At 50.0% G+C, this 16,381-nt stretch overlaps 8 protein-coding genes across 8 annotated transcripts; 5 read left to right on the top strand and 3 right to left on the bottom strand.

The window, feature by feature from the left end:
- Positions 1-2,070: 2,070 nt before the first annotated feature.
- On the top strand, positions 2,071-2,482 carry BO79DRAFT_259531 (uncharacterized protein; the record flags this gene model as incomplete). Its single annotated transcript, XM_025686367.1, has 3 exons — positions 2,071-2,148; positions 2,210-2,265; positions 2,317-2,482. 3 exons carry the CDS (start codon positions 2,071-2,073, stop codon positions 2,480-2,482), a joined length of 300 nt encoding a protein of 99 aa, XP_025534942.1.
- Positions 2,483-2,626: 144 nt separating this feature from the next.
- BO79DRAFT_290697 (uncharacterized protein) lies at positions 2,627-3,998 on the bottom strand (the record flags this gene model as incomplete). The annotated part of the gene is made up of 3 exons (XM_025688913.1): positions 3,717-3,998; positions 3,604-3,649; positions 2,627-3,542 (listed from the first exon to the last, which is right to left on the bottom strand). Exons 1-3 carry the CDS (start codon positions 3,931-3,933, stop codon positions 2,627-2,629), a joined length of 1,179 nt encoding a protein of 392 aa, XP_025534941.1. The 5' UTR covers positions 3,934-3,998.
- Positions 3,999-4,333: 335 nt separating this feature from the next.
- On the bottom strand, positions 4,334-5,101 carry BO79DRAFT_181590 (transcription initiation factor IIA subunit gamma). The gene is made up of 3 exons (XM_025680164.1): positions 5,040-5,101; positions 4,836-4,983; positions 4,334-4,746 (listed from the first exon to the last, which is right to left on the bottom strand). The coding sequence occupies exons 1-3, from the start codon at positions 5,078-5,080 to the stop codon at positions 4,600-4,602; spliced, it is 336 nt and encodes a 111-aa protein (XP_025534940.1). The 5' UTR covers positions 5,081-5,101; the 3' UTR covers positions 4,334-4,599.
- Positions 5,102-5,295: 194 nt separating this feature from the next.
- BO79DRAFT_159064 (uncharacterized protein) lies at positions 5,296-5,688 on the top strand (the record flags this gene model as incomplete). Its single annotated transcript, XM_025678932.1, has 2 exons — positions 5,296-5,398; positions 5,462-5,688. The coding sequence occupies 2 exons, from the start codon at positions 5,296-5,298 to the stop codon at positions 5,686-5,688; spliced, it is 330 nt and encodes a 109-aa protein (XP_025534939.1).
- A 503-nt stretch (positions 5,689-6,191) lies between these two features.
- On the bottom strand, positions 6,192-8,481 carry BO79DRAFT_59596 (hexokinase family protein). The gene is made up of 2 exons (XM_025689470.1): positions 7,536-8,481; positions 6,192-7,474 (listed from the first exon to the last, which is right to left on the bottom strand). The coding sequence occupies exons 1-2, from the start codon at positions 8,165-8,167 to the stop codon at positions 6,232-6,234; spliced, it is 1,875 nt and encodes a 624-aa protein (XP_025534938.1). The 5' UTR covers positions 8,168-8,481; the 3' UTR covers positions 6,192-6,231.
- A 3,540-nt stretch (positions 8,482-12,021) lies between these two features.
- BO79DRAFT_203306 (GILT family protein) lies at positions 12,022-13,249 on the top strand. Its single transcript, XM_025681709.1, has 2 exons — positions 12,022-12,527; positions 12,589-13,249. Exons 1-2 carry the CDS (start codon positions 12,076-12,078, stop codon positions 13,109-13,111), a joined length of 975 nt encoding a protein of 324 aa, XP_025534937.1. The 5' UTR covers positions 12,022-12,075; the 3' UTR covers positions 13,112-13,249.
- Positions 13,250-13,692: 443 nt separating this feature from the next.
- On the top strand, positions 13,693-14,794 carry BO79DRAFT_276010 (uncharacterized protein; the record flags this gene model as incomplete). The annotated part of the gene is made up of 2 exons (XM_025687714.1): positions 13,693-14,074; positions 14,140-14,794. The coding sequence occupies 2 exons, from the start codon at positions 13,693-13,695 to the stop codon at positions 14,649-14,651; spliced, it is 894 nt and encodes a 297-aa protein (XP_025534936.1). The 3' UTR covers positions 14,652-14,794.
- A 235-nt stretch (positions 14,795-15,029) lies between these two features.
- BO79DRAFT_59578 (MFS general substrate transporter) lies at positions 15,030-16,381 on the top strand (the record flags this gene model as incomplete). Its single annotated transcript, XM_025689469.1, has 3 exons — positions 15,030-15,496; positions 15,575-16,245; positions 16,309-16,381. The coding sequence occupies exons 1-3, from the start codon at positions 15,136-15,138 to the stop codon at positions 16,378-16,380; spliced, it is 1,104 nt and encodes a 367-aa protein (XP_025534935.1). The 5' UTR covers positions 15,030-15,135.

Genomic DNA, 16,381 nt, shown 5'->3' with positions numbered 1-16,381 from the left:
CCATACGGAGTACTTGGTATACTACTTACGTAGTATGTATCGCCACAATACTGTACATCCCTTTATCTCTTTTTTTTTACCTGTCTAGCTGGATACTAAGTTGTGGGTGGGTGTGGGATTGAGTTTCTGGGGTAGGTTAGTCACTTTATTAGTTACTTATTTTCTGTATTCAGGGTCTGGTAACCATGACAAGAAGACAGCTATGTAGTTAGGTTTGTAGTTGTAAGCAGGGGATAATACTTAGGGGGAGGAAAGGGGGTGCCGGAAGTATTCTTAGAATGTTCGATGCATAACTTATTACCCTTGCCCCAGTATGTATTACTTACCTACCTATTTCTCCTTTCTATGATTATCTTACTCCGTAGAGGGTGGAGGGGGGCTAATTTTATTCTTGTTTTACTCTGTATACCTTGAAAAGTAAGTAAAATGAAGAATGTGCCGTGCAACGGAGTACATACATACCTACGTTATTCCCGGAGTATCTAATATCTATCTATCTTAGTATAATACTTACTCCGTAGGCGAAAAAGTATCAATAACTATATCCAAACTATTATCTCATTGTTGCAACTTGCAGTATTTCTATTCTGGGTAACCCGATGATAGTTAGGTTACTAACCCCGAAAAAAGAAACAAAACAAAATGGGGCCAGCCAGCCTAGCTAGCCCGCCAAGTTGGGGCCGATCGGTGATCCAAGCCACCACCACCATTTCCACTTACCAACACTTTAGTCTAACCCCCATATGGGGATGACGAATGCACAAAGTTAATTCATCGGTTACAAGTTACAGCTGTGTAATAATGGTGATTATAGTATTCTATAGTATAGCTATGTATATAGCATGGTTTCATGCAGTCAGCATTCGGTGCAGCGGGTGGTTACATACTTACATACGCCCTGTTTTGGGTACCTACAGATGTGGCATATGTAGCTTGCTTTGTGGTGTACATACGTAAGGCTTTCGGTGCCACCTAGACTATACTATAGTATAGCCAAGTAATGTATGTAGGTATGATTGCCCAACAATTCTTCGGAGAATATCGCGTCACTCCTTTAGTCCGTCCAAGTCAGAAAGGGGAGTGAGGGAGCAGCATATTTGCTTCTGTGACGGATAAAACTAACTTAACTAGTATTACTCGCCTTACTAGTTGAGCTGGACCTGCCAGGGGGGAATGTGTCACCCGCGGCGCGTAACTTACTAGCAATGCTTCCAATCAGTTTCCGGCACATAACATAAGGCTGTCACATTTGTGTGGATATTACTCCCCCCCATTCAAGGGCCAGTAACTATCTAGCATAGCATAGCGTAAGATAGTTGTCGTGCCACAGAATTCCACCCGATCTGCATTTCAGATTTGCACGGGCGAAAAACCGTTTGTTCAGTTTCCAATTTCGAATTGGGAAGAGGGCCGAAATCGAACTTTCTTCTTTCTCCTCCTCCTGCAGGGCGTTTCGTAGTTTTCTCCATATATCTAGACTTGTTTTCTCTGACCGGTCTTTTTTCTTTCTTTCTCTCTCTTCTCTTCCTTCTTCTTACTTCTTCATCTTCTGTTCCTTGTTTTTTAGTATTCTTTTTATTGTTTTTCTTTTCTTGATGCGCCCAATGCCCTGCTGCTGCTGCTGCTGCTAATTAAGAGCTTTTTTTGTTCTGCTGCCGACTAGTCCCTCCTTTGGTTCTCACTCAGTTACTTACTGACCTCACGCTCACTCACTCGCTCACTCGCTCGCTTCTTGTGTTTCGTGTTTCGGTGTTGCCGCTCGTTCTAAACTAAGCCCTACATACCTCTTTGTCACTCGTTTCATATTGTCACATCGCCATTGTCGTCATCGTCATCATCATCATCGTCATTGTGATTGATAGACAGCCACTCGCTTTTTGTTGATCGATCTGCTTGTTGCTTGAACTAGCACCATCTTTGCTTTTTTGTGTTTCTTAATTGGCATCGGTCCCTGCCTTGTAGATAGTGACCGATCTCGATCTCTCCTTCATTCCCACCTAACGACACTCGCTTTTATCATCATCATCACCACCACCACCACCACCAGAACAACAAACACCTGAAGTCACTATGGAGTGTTTTCGGCAGATAGCTCGACTTGTCAAGTCTCCCTTTCGGCGCGAGAAGCAGCAGAAGGTGCTGGAGATTGTGAGTCCAACTGCTTATGATCCCGTGGTGTTTCTCCCCATGCTAATGCAGTGTGCTTTAGGGACCCCCAACCGACTTTCGGAAAGAGGAATTGCCCGCGTTCTTCTCGGATGACGAGTCAGTACTCTCACATCTTGACCATTCTGCTACCCATCTAACCATCTGCAGTGCGGCAACCTTGCACAGCCGGGGTTCCACCCTAGAGAAGGAGAAGGAAGCGGCGGCCACCGCCATGGAACGTCAACCATCGACACGAGACAAGATCAAGACGCATGTCCGGAGGCTGAGCGTCCGGGTTGCGAGACCAGTTTCTGATGCCCACGATGAGCAATGAGCCGATCGAATCGATGCCAGCTGCACATGCCGGTTGCATATCAGCATCACATCAACATCAACATCATCGACAGTTTATCTCGTTACGCAAGCATGGAAACCTCATCATAAATTCTCCTCTCAGCGTGAATCACGGTCTGCAACGTCAAAACAAGAATGTTGGAACTTCATTGAGACGCGATTTCTTTGCCTTTGGATCCGGGCCTCGTGGATTTGGTGCTCTTCGACCTAATGACGGGGATGATATCGGGCCCTGCATCTGATTGCTTGACCGAGACGGCTCTGGAAGCCCGTCAAAGTCATCATCGAATATTAATCTCTTCTTGGATTTGGTCGCCCTCGGTGTACTGTATCTACCACTCATAGACTGCACTCTTCTGATTCCACTGTCCCCTGTAGATCGATTATTCATCGGGCTGCTTCGCGAGCTAGCAGCAGTAGGCATAGGCGTAGGCGTAGCAGTACGATGCTGATGCTGTACACGACTCGGCCCCGTCAGGGTCCTCGTCCGTGCGTCTAGATCGTCGTCATCCGTCGTTTCATCCAGTTGATCGCTGTCCTCCATCGCATCCTGTCGCTCCCTTGCCGCCCCATCGGTAACCGCGCTGCTCCCTGCTGACGCCCCCAGTCCAGCAGCCGCCCGCGTCGTCGACTTGATACCCTGCATGCCGACTAACGACCGCGCCTTTCGTGGACTAATCAGCAGATCATGCAGCGACGTACCCACCCAAGTATCATCCTCCTGATCATCATCATCCTCCTCCTCTTCCGAATCCACAGCAGGTCGTCCACCCTCCACCATCTTCTGCAGCCCCTCCTTCTGCTGAGCGGACAGATCCTCCGCCGCAGCCTTGCGTTTAGCTTCCTCGCTCTGCGCAGTTACGCCATCGGTCGGTCGAGCGATATTCTGTATGGTGGTGGCATTCTGCAGCTTGGCTTCTTTCTTCCGTCGGACGTATTCTGCGTAGTGTAGGTGTTGGGTGAAGGTTTGCGCGACCGCGTAGAATTCGTCTTCGACCATCATGTATATGTCGTCGTTGTCGAAGCCTTCGCGGAGGTATCTTCACATGTTATCAGCCTCTGCGATCTTTCCTAATATATAGCTATGGTATGATCACGTACTCTTCAGACGGGCAGCGATGGATGGGAGAGGACGGCGGCGTAGGAGCTATAGCAAGGTGTCAGTGACCTCAGTATACTTAACTTGCAAAGAGAGTCAGAGGTAAGGTACATACAAGACCGCATGAAATCGCGCTTCTTCATCCTCGACCCTGGAGTCATCGCCGCCTCGGCTTTTGGTGTCACATCGTTGTCTTCTTCTTCTGCTTCTTCCTCCTTGGCTCTGCTCTCGCGCTTCACGGTTCGACGCGGTGTATCTGAAGAAGAGGCCTTTGGTTCTCGTTTAATTGTTGTCGTTGCTGCGTTCATCAGCCATGGTAGGTTGCGGGGCATTTCGTCTCTGGTTAAGATAGTGCTTATGAGAAATTAAACATTAGTTGAGTATTAAGTGAGGAAAGTATGTATGGAATGAATAGGGAGGATCTGTACTCCGTACTGGACGGACGATGGTGGTGTCTTGCGACCGCTGATACGCGGCTTCTCCCCGCCTCCGCACGGATTGGTTATCTAAGTCACTTTAGTTGGTGGAGATCCACTTGTCAGCCTCATGATGTTGATATGCTTGTCTGTTTGAATGAATCGTTGATGATTGGTTTCACATGTGTGAAGGGTGTCTCTTTGGAAAGAGGCTATTATTTCTGTGGGATTTATATTGTGGCCATTTTAGCAATGTGTGCTCTGCAAGCAGTACAACTGTCTATAACCTATGACTCGTCTGCCTCATATGGTGTAGCGGGTATCTGATTTCAATCTATTCTAATATCACCATAATGAATCCATAATACAGCCTCGTATGCTAACGCGAAACGCCGAAAATATGATAAAGCCCCATATCGAGCAACTTGCCATGGCCCTGGCAGAAAGAGTAATCCACATGAAGAGGAAAAAAGTGAACGAACAACGCCTATCAGAACAACTGGCAGAAGGAGAAGAAATCGAAGTAAACAAGTGAGGTAACGAGAGCATCAGCCGATGACGCAAAGTGAATATGCTTCACCCTTACGCTTCACCAGGCCTCTTGCTATTGCAGCTCACAATCTTCACCTTATCCGCGGAGACCGTAGTCTGGTTGTCCAGCTTAAACGTAACATCCTTGATCAGGAATGTCCACACTTCATCGCAGAATCGGTAGGTATCGAGGTGTCCCTGTGGTGGTAAGAAGAGCTATGTCAGCCTCATTCGCCTCCTTCATCTTCCTCAGACGCAGCCTTCCTTATCCTCATATGTAAGCGTACCTTGAAGGTCAGACGAGCGCGCACTTTGTCCGCCAGCACTTCTGTGATCACGCGATCGAAAGTTGAGAGGATCTTCATGGCGAGCTGAGGCTCGATCCGTCCTTCGTTGATCAGGTCATCGAGGGTATCGGTCAGGGAGAGTCCGAGGCTGTTGCAGAGGTGTTAGTAGTACTTCCTGACATGTAGTCGCTGACCCTGTCATACCTGCTCCCGCGATAGAGCTCGTAGTATGCCTGGGCGCTCATTGTGAAGTTGGCAGTGAGGCGACAAGGGAGATTAAGAGAGTGGAAGTGGAGCCGATGATTGCGATCAGTTGGTCGCCGGGGGTATCTGCACGTGATCTAGATCATGTGATGGACAGGAGCCATTACATCAATGGATGGGCCAGCAGTGTCAGGTTTTCGACATTATTCTCAGTCAAAAGGCTACCTTTGAGGTTAATGCAATGAGTTTGTCTTCAATGTTATCATCTCCACTGCTTGTCCGGACAGCTCGTCTGTCAAACGCTTCTTTCGGAGCACGGTATATAGCTTCAACCGCTTATAAACTCGCAGAAACAAAAGGTCAGTAAGATAGTGATTCCGAATTGAATATACTGTTCACATTCAAGACTAATCGAAATATAGCTCAAGATTCGTCGCACCAAAAGCAATCGAATGATGCATCAGATGACCAATCAGCATCGAAGCTCAAGCAAGACAAAACCAAAAGCGTTGCTCAGGCGGATCAAGAGCTCCGAGAGCGGCTCGAGCAAATGTCTGGCGGTGGTGGTGCTTCGGGAATTGAGTATGAAGATGGAAAACCTAGCGCCATGAAGCGCAGCGTGCGAAACAACATGTTCCGCTATATCTGAGCCGGAGAAGTGAGCTACGTCAAGGAGCATCCCATTATGTCGTCGTGGTGTGTCGACAGGGCCGAACAAAGCCTACGATGGCTACTTTATCCATAACAGCTGTTAGACTGAGTACAAGTCGAGGCATTGGCGACTGGTGGCCAGCTTAGCTGAGCTAGGGCCGCAGTCTCTGATTTGACCGACTTGTAAACCCTCCCAGCTGTGCTGGACATCTCCTGACAATGATGGACGGCGCTGTGCTCCATCAGGAATGTTGTCCCATACGAACACTGGACGGTGCACAGGGAGGCACGTCAAGAACCATACTAGTTTGGTCGGATGGATACCCGTCAAAAGTCTGTCAATCTCTGCTGCGTCCTATGTATGATAATGGCCAAAGGGGGCATAAACAAGACCAGGCCAGCATTCGCTTGGAAAGGACATGCCTGCATGTAGGCTCTATATACCATGATTACAAACCATAGACTCCAATAAACGCTCGCCACCAATCAAGGCGCCAATATTTTCCGCTATCAGTAGTGTGATGAGGGCCCTACCTAATGTTCACCTGTTGCCCACCATTCCTGCAAGGACACCAGCACCAATGACACCGCCGTCCGAGGCTTCCCGTAAGAAAACCGACTTACCGCTCTTCTGCGGGCCGGTCCTCATGATAAGCCTGTCAATATATTGCTGGCATGTCTCCTTGAAATTGGGGTAATGCTGGATGATGCCTCCAGTGTACGCCACGACCAGCTCCTCAGGGCCTGACTGCCAGTCGGCGGGAGTGGGAGTGGGAGATAGGACAGGAACAACCCTACCATCTCTCGGACTTGCTCCCTCCGGAACCAAGGATGATGGGGAAAGACTAGTATTTACGGCGGCCAGATCCGGAGTGCCATTGTACTCAGGCAAAGAGACATTGGCATTCTGCGGCGAACCTTCGTGGCTGTCCACTTTCAGCTCAATCTCCTGCGCACAAGCAAGCAAACCCACAACCGCTGCGGCTATCAACCCGGCGGATCGTCTCTGAACCGTCCTGGCGATCTTGCGAAATACGTTTGCCGACACAGCATCCCAATGCCACTCGCTGTTCTCCGGCGGGGGCATGGAGCGTGAAAGTTCATCGGCAAGCTCCTGGTCCGACCGAGCACGGGCAACATTATCCGAGACGTAAGTTGTCGTCAGGGCATACTCCTGGATGAGGGTCGCGGGCAATACTTTCTTAGACAGCCCACTTACATTGGTAAGAAAATCATATAGGATAAGCCGGATGAGCTCTCCAATATACCGACCACCCGTCAAGTATTCGAAAGGCTGGAATCCGGGTCGCGCGCACGCCCGATCGAGCTCCACATCCCATTTTGTTATGATGTTGAGTTCCTTCAATGGCGGGTCGGCACCCGCGATCGTCCATTCGGTGTTCACGACCGTCTCCTCCGCCCGCGGGTCCTTTGATTTCACATGCTTCGCCTTGGACTCATGCAGCATATTCAAATTCATGGGAATTGTGGCATTGCAGCCGGTACCCACAATGATGCCCATAGCTACTCGACTATTGGGCAGGGATTTGACAGCATAAGCAAGGGAAGCAAGTGTAGCAACTGTATCGTTCGTGATAGCTGCTATCTTGAGTTTTGGGAGTTCAAAGAGCTTCCGACGTTTGCTTGAAGGCTCCGACTCGTTATCTAGGCGCCTTGTATGTTTCTCATACCCACTCAGGAGGATCTTGCGCAAGTCAAGGTCTGACGTGATGGCGAATCCTTTGCCCATTGGCATCAGAGTAGCCTCCGTAAGGGATTCTTGCCTGTGGTTGGTCAGATGCAAGCCACACCTTGTAGCATCGCAGCGGAGAAAGGGACACTCACATTATCGGGAAACTAAAGGTAATTCCCATCTCCAATTCGTCTGGAACATGGCCTTTTATGGATTCAGAAGTCAAGCTTTCCGCCACCACTTCCGCAATGCAATCCCCGATCCAAGAAAACAGATCCTCTGCCTTGTCCATCTTTAGGTGTTCTTGTATAGGCCATGCCCTCTCAAGAGTCCGCCTGACACGCTGTCTCTGCGCCCTACGAATGGTGTCGCGCGATCTTTCCGACGCGTCTGTGGAACGTGTGTCTGGCTCTGTAGCCTCCCCCAGTAGTTCGATGAAAGCAACCCGCAGATTGGTCCCACCCACATCAATGGCCAGGTATCGGCCTGTCTCCAGGCCAGAAGGTAACCTAGTCACCGGTGTCGGTAAGAACTGCTCCTTCGAATGAAGGGCCAAATCCCGGTATACGGTGGAAAACCGGCGCGCAAGTTTATACAAAACCGCTTCATCCAAAGCTATGGGAGACAAGTATTCGTCAAGCACGCGCTGGCGCTCCAGATACTCTTTTTGAGAGGGGTCCAAGTCAGCGGTGTCCTCTTCTTCATCCTCCACCGGCTCTTCGTGTAGATGTTCGTGCTCATCATCCCTGCTTGTACGCAGATCTATCGAATTGATTGGGGCCATGATGTGGAAGAGGCTAAGCCCGGCGGCGAGATAGGCAAGCAGTCGGACCGTGTGACTTGCAGCCAGCAAACGGAGGTATTTTTGTACAACGGAGCGGTAAGTCGGCGGAAGGAAGTGCCCAAGGATTGGCTTTATCTACTCGCCCCTGCGGAATGTTTTGAAGCGAAGGTAGGACGGGATGTGGGGGAGATCAAGAATGAGGATCCAGCCTTGGGACGATGATAAGGTGCATGCGAACCGAGGATACCACGATGGTAAAAGGATAGCCAGGAAGTGATTTTGAATTGGGGGAGGGTGCGCTTAATGATGATTCACTTCCGTAATGGCCAGAGCAGGAGCGGTGAGTTGTTCAGGGGAGGGAATGAGGGAGGGGGAAGTGTTATCTTGCAGGTTAAATCTATACAGTGACGAGTGCGATGGTCAGTCTCAAGGTTACATACACTGATGAACAACGGATGGTCAGGTCTCAACATTGTCGAGTGCAGTGACGCGTGTCTGGCAAATAGGATCATGGAGTCACAGAAAATGCTAAGAATGGTACAACGGTGACGATCCTAATGCAGGGAGACATTGGGTAATGCACTGCAAGAGCAGGGGGACGATGTATTCACTCGGAAGGGGAGGGAAGAGGGGAGGGGGTGGGAGCGCAAAAAGTAACAATGACACGGACAATGACATACAACCAAGAAGAGTTGCGCTGGTGGAGATCCCGCAGTTATGCTCGTTCTAAGCCCCGAAGTTAGAATAAGGCTGAGCCGAGGGTCGGTGTTGATAATGAAAAATAAAAAGTAGTTGATTAAATCAACCAAAATCAATCAATATTATTTTTCGGTAAAATATCGATCAATCAAAAATTCTTGGGGAGGTATGCTCGTTTAAGGATGAGGATCGACGGAAGAATGGCGGAACCCATCAATTAAGTATTATGATCATTACGACAAAAAGTAACAACTGGGCCAGCAGGTGGATAAGAGGAAAGCATTGCCGGGTCTCCACACACGGGAGAGAGGAAAGCGATGAGGGGAGAGGAGGAGTAAGAGAGAGAGAGGGAGAGGGAAAAGTAGCGAAGAGGTGTATTTTGGAGAGGTCGTAATTGGGGGGAAAGAAAGAAAAGGGCGAAGACTAGTTACTACTTAGTGACTTTGCTAAGTTACTGCTAAGTTACAAAGGCAAAATCTCCAGAGCCGCTGGGATGGAGCCAATGCGACCATCGACAACCAGACGATGTGACGCTGGCCGGTCAGTCGACTACCATGGATTCGTCCGATGGCTCGATCGGGGCCCCAGTCCGGGTCCCTCAAGGTAGACCCAGAGATTCAATTGCCCATTTCTGGTCTCCCATTGATTGATGATGATGATGGGATTCTCCTGCTTGTTTACTCGTGCTTTTTTCCTATTTTTTTTTTTTTTTTCTCTCCTTCGTCGTGGTTATTTCCCCTCCGGGGCAGCGCCGTTTCCTTCTTCCTCTTTCCCCCCAATTGATTGACCAACGTCACCTTCTCCTCTTCTTCTCTCTTGCTTCCTTATCGGAGACGCCGCTACTACTTTAGTGCAAGTCAACTATGAAAACAATGGTGCTGTTTTCCCATCTCATCTCAATTATCTATTCTATTCCATTCAGGGAATTATCTCCCTCTCATTCCATTCCTTCCGCTTACTACTTTTCTCCCTCTACTACTCCGCTCTGGCTACTACTGACCGTTTCTATCTCTAGTAATCATCCATTTTCTATTCAGACAAGTCCTCATCGATGTGTATAGTAGGGACTTTCTGGACAACTTCGAAATCTCTCGGTGGTTTTCACGAGCGACAAACGCGCCTGTCTATTTCACAAATAACTGGGAAAGAGATGGAGAGCCAAAAGCTAAGAAATTAATTGCAAAAATAAACGAAACTTGGTGCCAAATAAACCATGTGGTGGGAAAGTGGGGCGATACCTCCATCTGTGATGCACAGACTTGAACATCAATGCCCGTCGAGTCAGAACCCGGTGGCTCTCCCACCTTAGTCTACTCAGGGCGTTGTCCTCCACCTCTCCCATTTGTTGCTGATACCGTGTAGGTGGATAAAGAAGCGTAAGAGAGAACGGTGCTTCGGCCTCTTCGCTTGCCTGGACGCGGTGGTATTTGGCACACGAAGTCCCGTTCTGCCTCTCCGGCTCAACCGTTATTTGGGAAAGCTAAGTGGCATCAGGCCCCCGTATTCCAGCCACACCTTCATCAACTGACCCTGGATTGTCAAGTAACAATAAGCTCGTCGGTTCACGGCGTACAAGATCCAGATTCATCATCAAGACGTTTATGGAATCCATGCTCCAAATTTCCATGGCGATAGTGAGATCGTTGTGGACCCTGAGATGGTGTGGTACCGATTACTGGCTGTCCAGCTCTTTGTGGAAAAAAAGCTCGCTAGCATCGTGTAGTAAACATACGACCGTAAGCACGATTATCTGGCTTATTAGGGGTAGGACCTTCGCAGACGGTGTCTGGATTCATCATCACTGTAACCGTCAAGTGTCGATGTCAGACACTAGACTCCGAGGTCGGAGAGCCGTTGAGTGACGGCGGAGCAGGGAAAATTAGCCTGCGGAGTGCGGAGCTCCCGAGATATCCAGCAGGCAGACGTCCCTGGGATCTGCGTGATAGGGGTAGTTTAGGGACCGGCAGACCCTGCAACAGCAGAAATAGGCATTGGGGGTCACTCCCTGGAACCCCAAGCGCCGCTTTACAGCTGTTCTTCACAACGGTAGGCAGGGAAACACTCTGTGCCTCACCTTCGGATCGATTCTGGCATTGTGATCGTCAAGACTACATTCATATCAAGCTCTTTTTGGTGCCTACTCCGTAGTGCGTGAGTACTAGTCAAGTGGAGTCTTCCGAGTACCAACAATTTGCATATTAGCTGGCATGAGGCCTTCGCAAGCGCTGATGATAGGCCCAAAGTTGCCGTTCACCGGTTATTCTATGACCCTATCTGCAATCTATCCAACATTATTAGTCTGTGACTAGCGAACAATCACGCCATGTGATAGACCTTTCGGTAGCGCTTGGAGGGTTGCAGGTATCATGCGCTCTTGGATGTACTGCCCGATGCTGGCCATCACAATGCGACTAACCCTCGCGAGCAGACCGGTATCCGTCAAGCAAACGTTCACCGACGCTGCAAGAATACCATGCAAGGCCGTGACTGGAGTAAGTACACCCTAGTCACCAAGCTAGCTGATGCCAAGCATTTATGCTTGCATCTTAACAGTGACAGCAAGCATGATTCGTACACAATCCATATTATACAGTCTGCCCCCCTTGATCTAATTGGCTTTGAAACATTGAAGGCTGGGACAGAGGCCAAACTACTCCGTAGTGATAGTGCAATGCCGGGGTAGCAATGGTCCACAGTCGGACAGGCTCGCTTTCGCAGATACTACGTCTAGTCTGCTAAGCAGGTTAGAGTAGGATGTACAGTATGGGAGGAGTGGAGTAGTCTTCAAGGTAGTTAATTAGACTCTACGGAATGATGCAACCTCAGGCCATGCATGATTCTTCGACGGCAGTCCAATGTAGGAAGGGATCGGAGAGGTTAGTACGGCCCACGGTAGACATCACAAGGCAGCTCAGAAGGGATGCTCCAAAGAGTCAATTAGAGCCTATCATCCAAATGGTCGCCATCTGTGGATGAAGCTCTTCACCTGGTAAGGCTGTTTGGGTTGGACCGGGGAGGAAGGGCATCAGTGTAACGAGAGGGCGAAATGCTGGGTTGCTCTCGGAAACCCCCGCCGAATGGTATCGCTGGATCGGATCGCGATCTCCCCACATTCACCTCTGGTCTTACTTTTTTCATCATCCTCCCCTTCACCAATCTCCATCAACCTTCCATTACTGCTACCGTTCAAGTAGCGGGTGGTAGCCAACATGGAAAAACTACCAACTCAATCTAAAGCCGACAGTTCCGGCTATGTCAACCTTTCCGAGTCGTCCGTGGCGCGACCGATCAGCACCCGTCGCGACCGGGTTGTTACTCGGCTGGCCGCATGTCTGGGGCTCGTCACCATCGCCTTCCTAGCTTTATCGTGGACCCCCATCTCCATTTCCGGCCTTAAGCTCTTTTCGTGTCATAGATGGAGAAGACACCATGATTCTTCGTTTCCCCCGGACTTGGGCGCGGAGGAAGCTCCGTTGATGAGTGGCCCACTGCATGAGCTGTCCACCCTCGACGGAAGCCTATCCTCGAGTAACAGAATTCCCCTAGAAGCTCATGTCATGAGTAAATGCCCCGACGCTCGGGACTGTCTCCAACAGCTTGTCCTTCCTGCTATGGAGCAGATCAGCGATAAGGTTGACTTTAAGCTGTCTTTCATCGCCGCGTATGTAGACTTCCTGTCCTTTCGCCTTCCCAGCTGCTCGGAAAACTGACACTGTGCCCAGGGTATCCAACAAGTCATCGGAGATCCAATGCATGCACGGTCCCACCGAATGCATCGGTGACATGCTCATCCTCTGTGCGGCTAATCTGCCTTTTCCGCCTGACTCCGGTGCCATGTGCTCCAAGGAGTCCCGTACTCCAACCATCCGGTCGCTCGGGTTTGCCAACTGCCTTATTAGCTCGTATCCCGATATTCCGAAGCGCGACCTGGTTCAGGGATGTGCTTTGGAGCATGGTATCGACTTTGAGGCTCTGAACAAGTGTGCCAGTCGAGAGTATGATGACCTTGGCGACGACGATGATAGCGACGAGCAGACACCGCTTAGTGGCATTGCTCTGTTGCGCAAGAGTGCACTGCACAGTGAGAAGCTCAATGTCAGGACCAGCTGTACGCTCCGACTGAACGAGTCTACCTGGTGTGTCCGGGATGGTGGTGTCTGGAGGGACTGCGCCCAGGAAGGAGAGGGCAGCAAAGTCTCGGTGCTCGTGGACGAAGTGAAGAAGCTGTGGGACAAGGTCAACTGAGCCTTTGCTGTGCTTGGTAAAATACTAATAATGTGCTATGACTGATGTGACAGCTTTTCCGTGATGCAAATGATGTGTGAGGGCAACCTATGCTATATCCAGTTATGACATGTCTTTAGCCGAACAGTTTGTATGTCTACTACTTAATCATAATCATTGTTTGCTTTCTATCATGCTCGGGTTTCCTTATCTTTACTATTTCATACTGTCTATCCCACCCTGATCATTTTCATCCGTTTGCACTGTTCAATGAGCTCACTCATGCTGTGAACATGCAGCTCTGTGCAATAGTTGCGCGCGCAGACCATACACAAATGCGCCCTGCAAGGCAGACCCGGCAGCAATTCACTATCTGTTAACATTTACCGCCTAGTCTTAATGTGTTGTTGAACAGGTTCGATATCTCTCATCACCACTCTCCTTGACTTTCATACCTCTGCAGTACACCTGTTCACCTGCTCATCAGCAAGTGTACATCTCCATAAGCGTCCCTACCATCGAGAAGTAATTTCTCTCCAGTCTCCATCCCCAAAGCTTCATCTGACCCTCTACCTATAGAAAAGCTCGCCAAGGCAGCAACCATGGCCAGTCGCGACGTCCACACGTCCGAGTTCTTCCAGCGCAAAGTGGACGAGCTCGTAAGGAAGTATGATCGCATCACTGAGCCCAATGCTGTTTTGCAGGCCATCCTTCAGGATCCAGAGAGCATGAGATCTCTCGTCGATGCAATTCAACGCCAGGCATCGCTCGTGAGACACCGGTCTAGGAACGTTGAAGACGCAGAGATTACTGTCTTTGACAATGCTCTAATGATTCTGTCCAATGGTGGCCATGATACCCAAGACGTCGGAGCGCTCGAACTCTACCTGGCTGAATATCTTGGGGTCTGTACTTTTTCACCCATTGCCCATGCTAAACAGGCTTTGCATGACTATGACATCCTTCAAGACACCGTGACCAGAGGTGACTACTTTCCCTTCTTCTTACACCTACATATTTTACATGGATAATTCTCATTGGCTTCACAGCAACTGCATCTCCCAGCATCACCGACGAGGCTACACCTACAGAGGAACAACCCCAGTCTCCCGAGCAAGCGGTCAAGACTCACGCTCAAGACAACGAGCACTCTCGTAGATTGCAGCACATACTTCCTCCAAGACCACCCCCCACACTTGAGGAAGTTCGTCGCCGCGAACAAGTGGAACGACTGATTCAGATGTACGAAAAGGCCAAGGCCGAATACAGCAAGAAGGACCCCGAAGATATTGACATCAGCTTGGCCAAATACTTCCGCGATACATCTGAAAACACGCTTCACTTTCTACGAGTCAATGACATGTCGGACCATCCCTTGATCCCCGATATCGAGAATTCATTCGAACGTGCCAAGGGCAAAGCTGCTCAGTTGGCGGGCCGCGGACGTCACTTCGACGAGCCTCGTGCAACTACTTCCACCCACAATCATCCTCTCAAGAAAAGAAGGGGACGTCGTCACCGATACCGCGAGGTTGACTCCTATCGTCCTGGCAAGCAGTGATGGGAGTGTGGAAAGGCTGCTGTTGCTTGATAGGCAAGGGTTGGTTTAGTTACTGGCGTTTTGAAGCGTTCTAGCCTCGGTGCATTGGGATGGGCGTTTTCCTGTTTTCAATATGGATGCTAGAGCTTTGAATTGAATTGCAGCGTGGAAAAGCGGGGAATGTTAAGAACGGAGAGGCGGGAGGGAGGAAGCGTTTCTGTTAATAAATAACTATCTACGTAGCTGGCTAGTACTTTGTAGTTAAGAAAATGACATGAAGGCTTGGCGCAAATCGCTGCTTTAGCGGCCACCACGTGCCTCCGATCTGCTTTCTCGATGTTGACTTGCTCCAACGCGTGTACGTAAACCTCCGAGCAGTAACAATTCCATCGCATTCAGGGCGAAGCAGTCAATCCCGACCAGCATTTTTGGTAGTGGTCGGGTCGTTAGACTTTCAGGAGGCATGAGTTTCTAAACCATTCCTACCCCTCCCAATCCCCCAAAGATGGCCTCCTTGCGCCCCGGCCCGACCGAGGCCATCTCCGTCTCCAGTGGATCTTCGTCCACTCCTCAGTATACGCCTGTCTCCGACCGCTCCGAGAATGATGCTTCTCCCAATCCAAACCGTCCGGCAGCCGGGTCTCTGAGAGTTCAGACGGCCTTCAGCTCAGATGGGGAGTCGTTTACTGACGACGGGTTCGATGAAGGATATGATTCCTACGATGATGTGCAGCCCCTTTCGAGTAGTAGAATTAGCATGTCAAAGTACACGAAAGAGGAAGAAGATGGAGTCATCAAGCAATTCGATCGCAAATTGGTCCCTTTTCTAGCACTTCTTTATCTACTTTCATTTCTGGATCGTTCAAGTACGTGAATTGTCCTTGGCGCAGCCAAGACCTTCTATACAACCCATCTTAAGATTGATATCAGCTAACATAAGCCAGACATTGGAAATGCTAAAATCGCCGGTCTCGCAGACGACCTGCATCTCTCGTCGTCGCAATATGAATGGCTCCTCACGGCCTTCTACATCACCTACATTCTCTTCGAATGGATGACACTCATGTACAAACTCGTCCCACCGCACATCTACATCGCTCTCTGCGTCTGCGGCTGGGGCCTTGTCGCATCTCTGCAGTCGCTCGCTACTTCATTCGGAGCTCTCGTCTTCCTCCGAGCAGCCCTCGGCATCACCGAAGCAGCATTCGGCCCTGGAGTACCCTTCTACCTCTCACTCTTCTACAAGCGCGAAGAGCTCGCCTTCCGAAACGGCCTCTTCATCTCCGCTGCTCCCCTGGCCTCATCCTTCGCCAGCAGCCTCGCCTGGATCATCGTCCGCGTGAGCGACAACGGCCCAATTGCCCCCTGGCGCACCCTCTTCCTAGTCGAAGGGTTCCCCAGCATCGTCGTCGCCGTCTTCGCCTGGATGCTCATCCCCGATACACCAGGGAGCGCCTCATTCCTGAACCCCCGACAGCGCGCCATCGCGCAGCTGCGCATGGACGAGCTCAAACCCAACCACAAACCACACCAGCAGCAATCGCCGCAGCGCAAAACCTTCAACTGGAGAGAAGTCAAGAAGACACTTACCGATCCCAAATCCTATATCACAGCCGTGAGATCCCTCCCCAGATTACCACCATCTCTACCGTCCACCATCCACTCACAATCATCACAGTTCATGTTCTTCGCCTGCAACGTCGCCTTCAGCTCCATGCCCGTCTTCCTCCCCACCATCATACAAGAGTAAA

The sequence above is a fragment of the Aspergillus costaricaensis genome (assembly GCF_003184835.1).
Source record: "Aspergillus costaricaensis CBS 115574 unplaced genomic scaffold BO79scaffold_44, whole genome shotgun sequence".
In the NCBI taxonomy this organism is placed as follows: Eukaryota; Fungi; Ascomycota; class Eurotiomycetes; order Eurotiales; family Aspergillaceae; genus Aspergillus; species Aspergillus costaricensis.
Note: the sequence above shows the minus strand (reverse complement) of the source record. Positions and strands in the feature narration are given on the sequence as shown.

What these genes read in the sequence shown, in the direction of transcription:
- BO79DRAFT_181590 (XM_025680164.1), bottom strand. Translation starts at nt 5,080, where the DNA reads ATGAGCGCCCAGGCATACTACGAGCTCTATCGCGGGAGCAG. An exon ending in GAGCTCTATCGCGGGAGCAG is followed by an intron (nt 4,984 to 5,039) that starts GTATGACAGGGT and finishes CCTCTGCAACAG; the next exon opens with CCTCGGACTCTCCCTGACCG. An exon ending in GCGCTCGTCTGACCTTCAAG is followed by an intron (nt 4,747 to 4,835) that starts GTACGCTTACAT and finishes TTACCACCACAG; the next exon opens with GGACACCTCGATACCTACCG.
- BO79DRAFT_59596 (XM_025689470.1), bottom strand. Translation starts at nt 8,167, where the DNA reads ATGGCCCCAATCAATTCGATAGATCTGCGTACAAGCAGGGATGATGAG. An exon ending in ACCTTTAGTTTCCCGATAAT is followed by an intron (nt 7,475 to 7,535) that starts GTGAGTGTCCCT and finishes GACCAACCACAG; the next exon opens with GCAAGAATCCCTTACGGAGG.
- BO79DRAFT_203306 (XM_025681709.1), top strand. Translation starts at nt 12,076, where the DNA reads ATGGAAAAACTACCAACTCAATCTAAAGCCGACAGTTCCGGCTATGTC. An exon ending in AAGCTGTCTTTCATCGCCGC is followed by an intron (nt 12,528 to 12,588) that starts GTATGTAGACTT and finishes CACTGTGCCCAG; the next exon opens with GGTATCCAACAAGTCATCGG.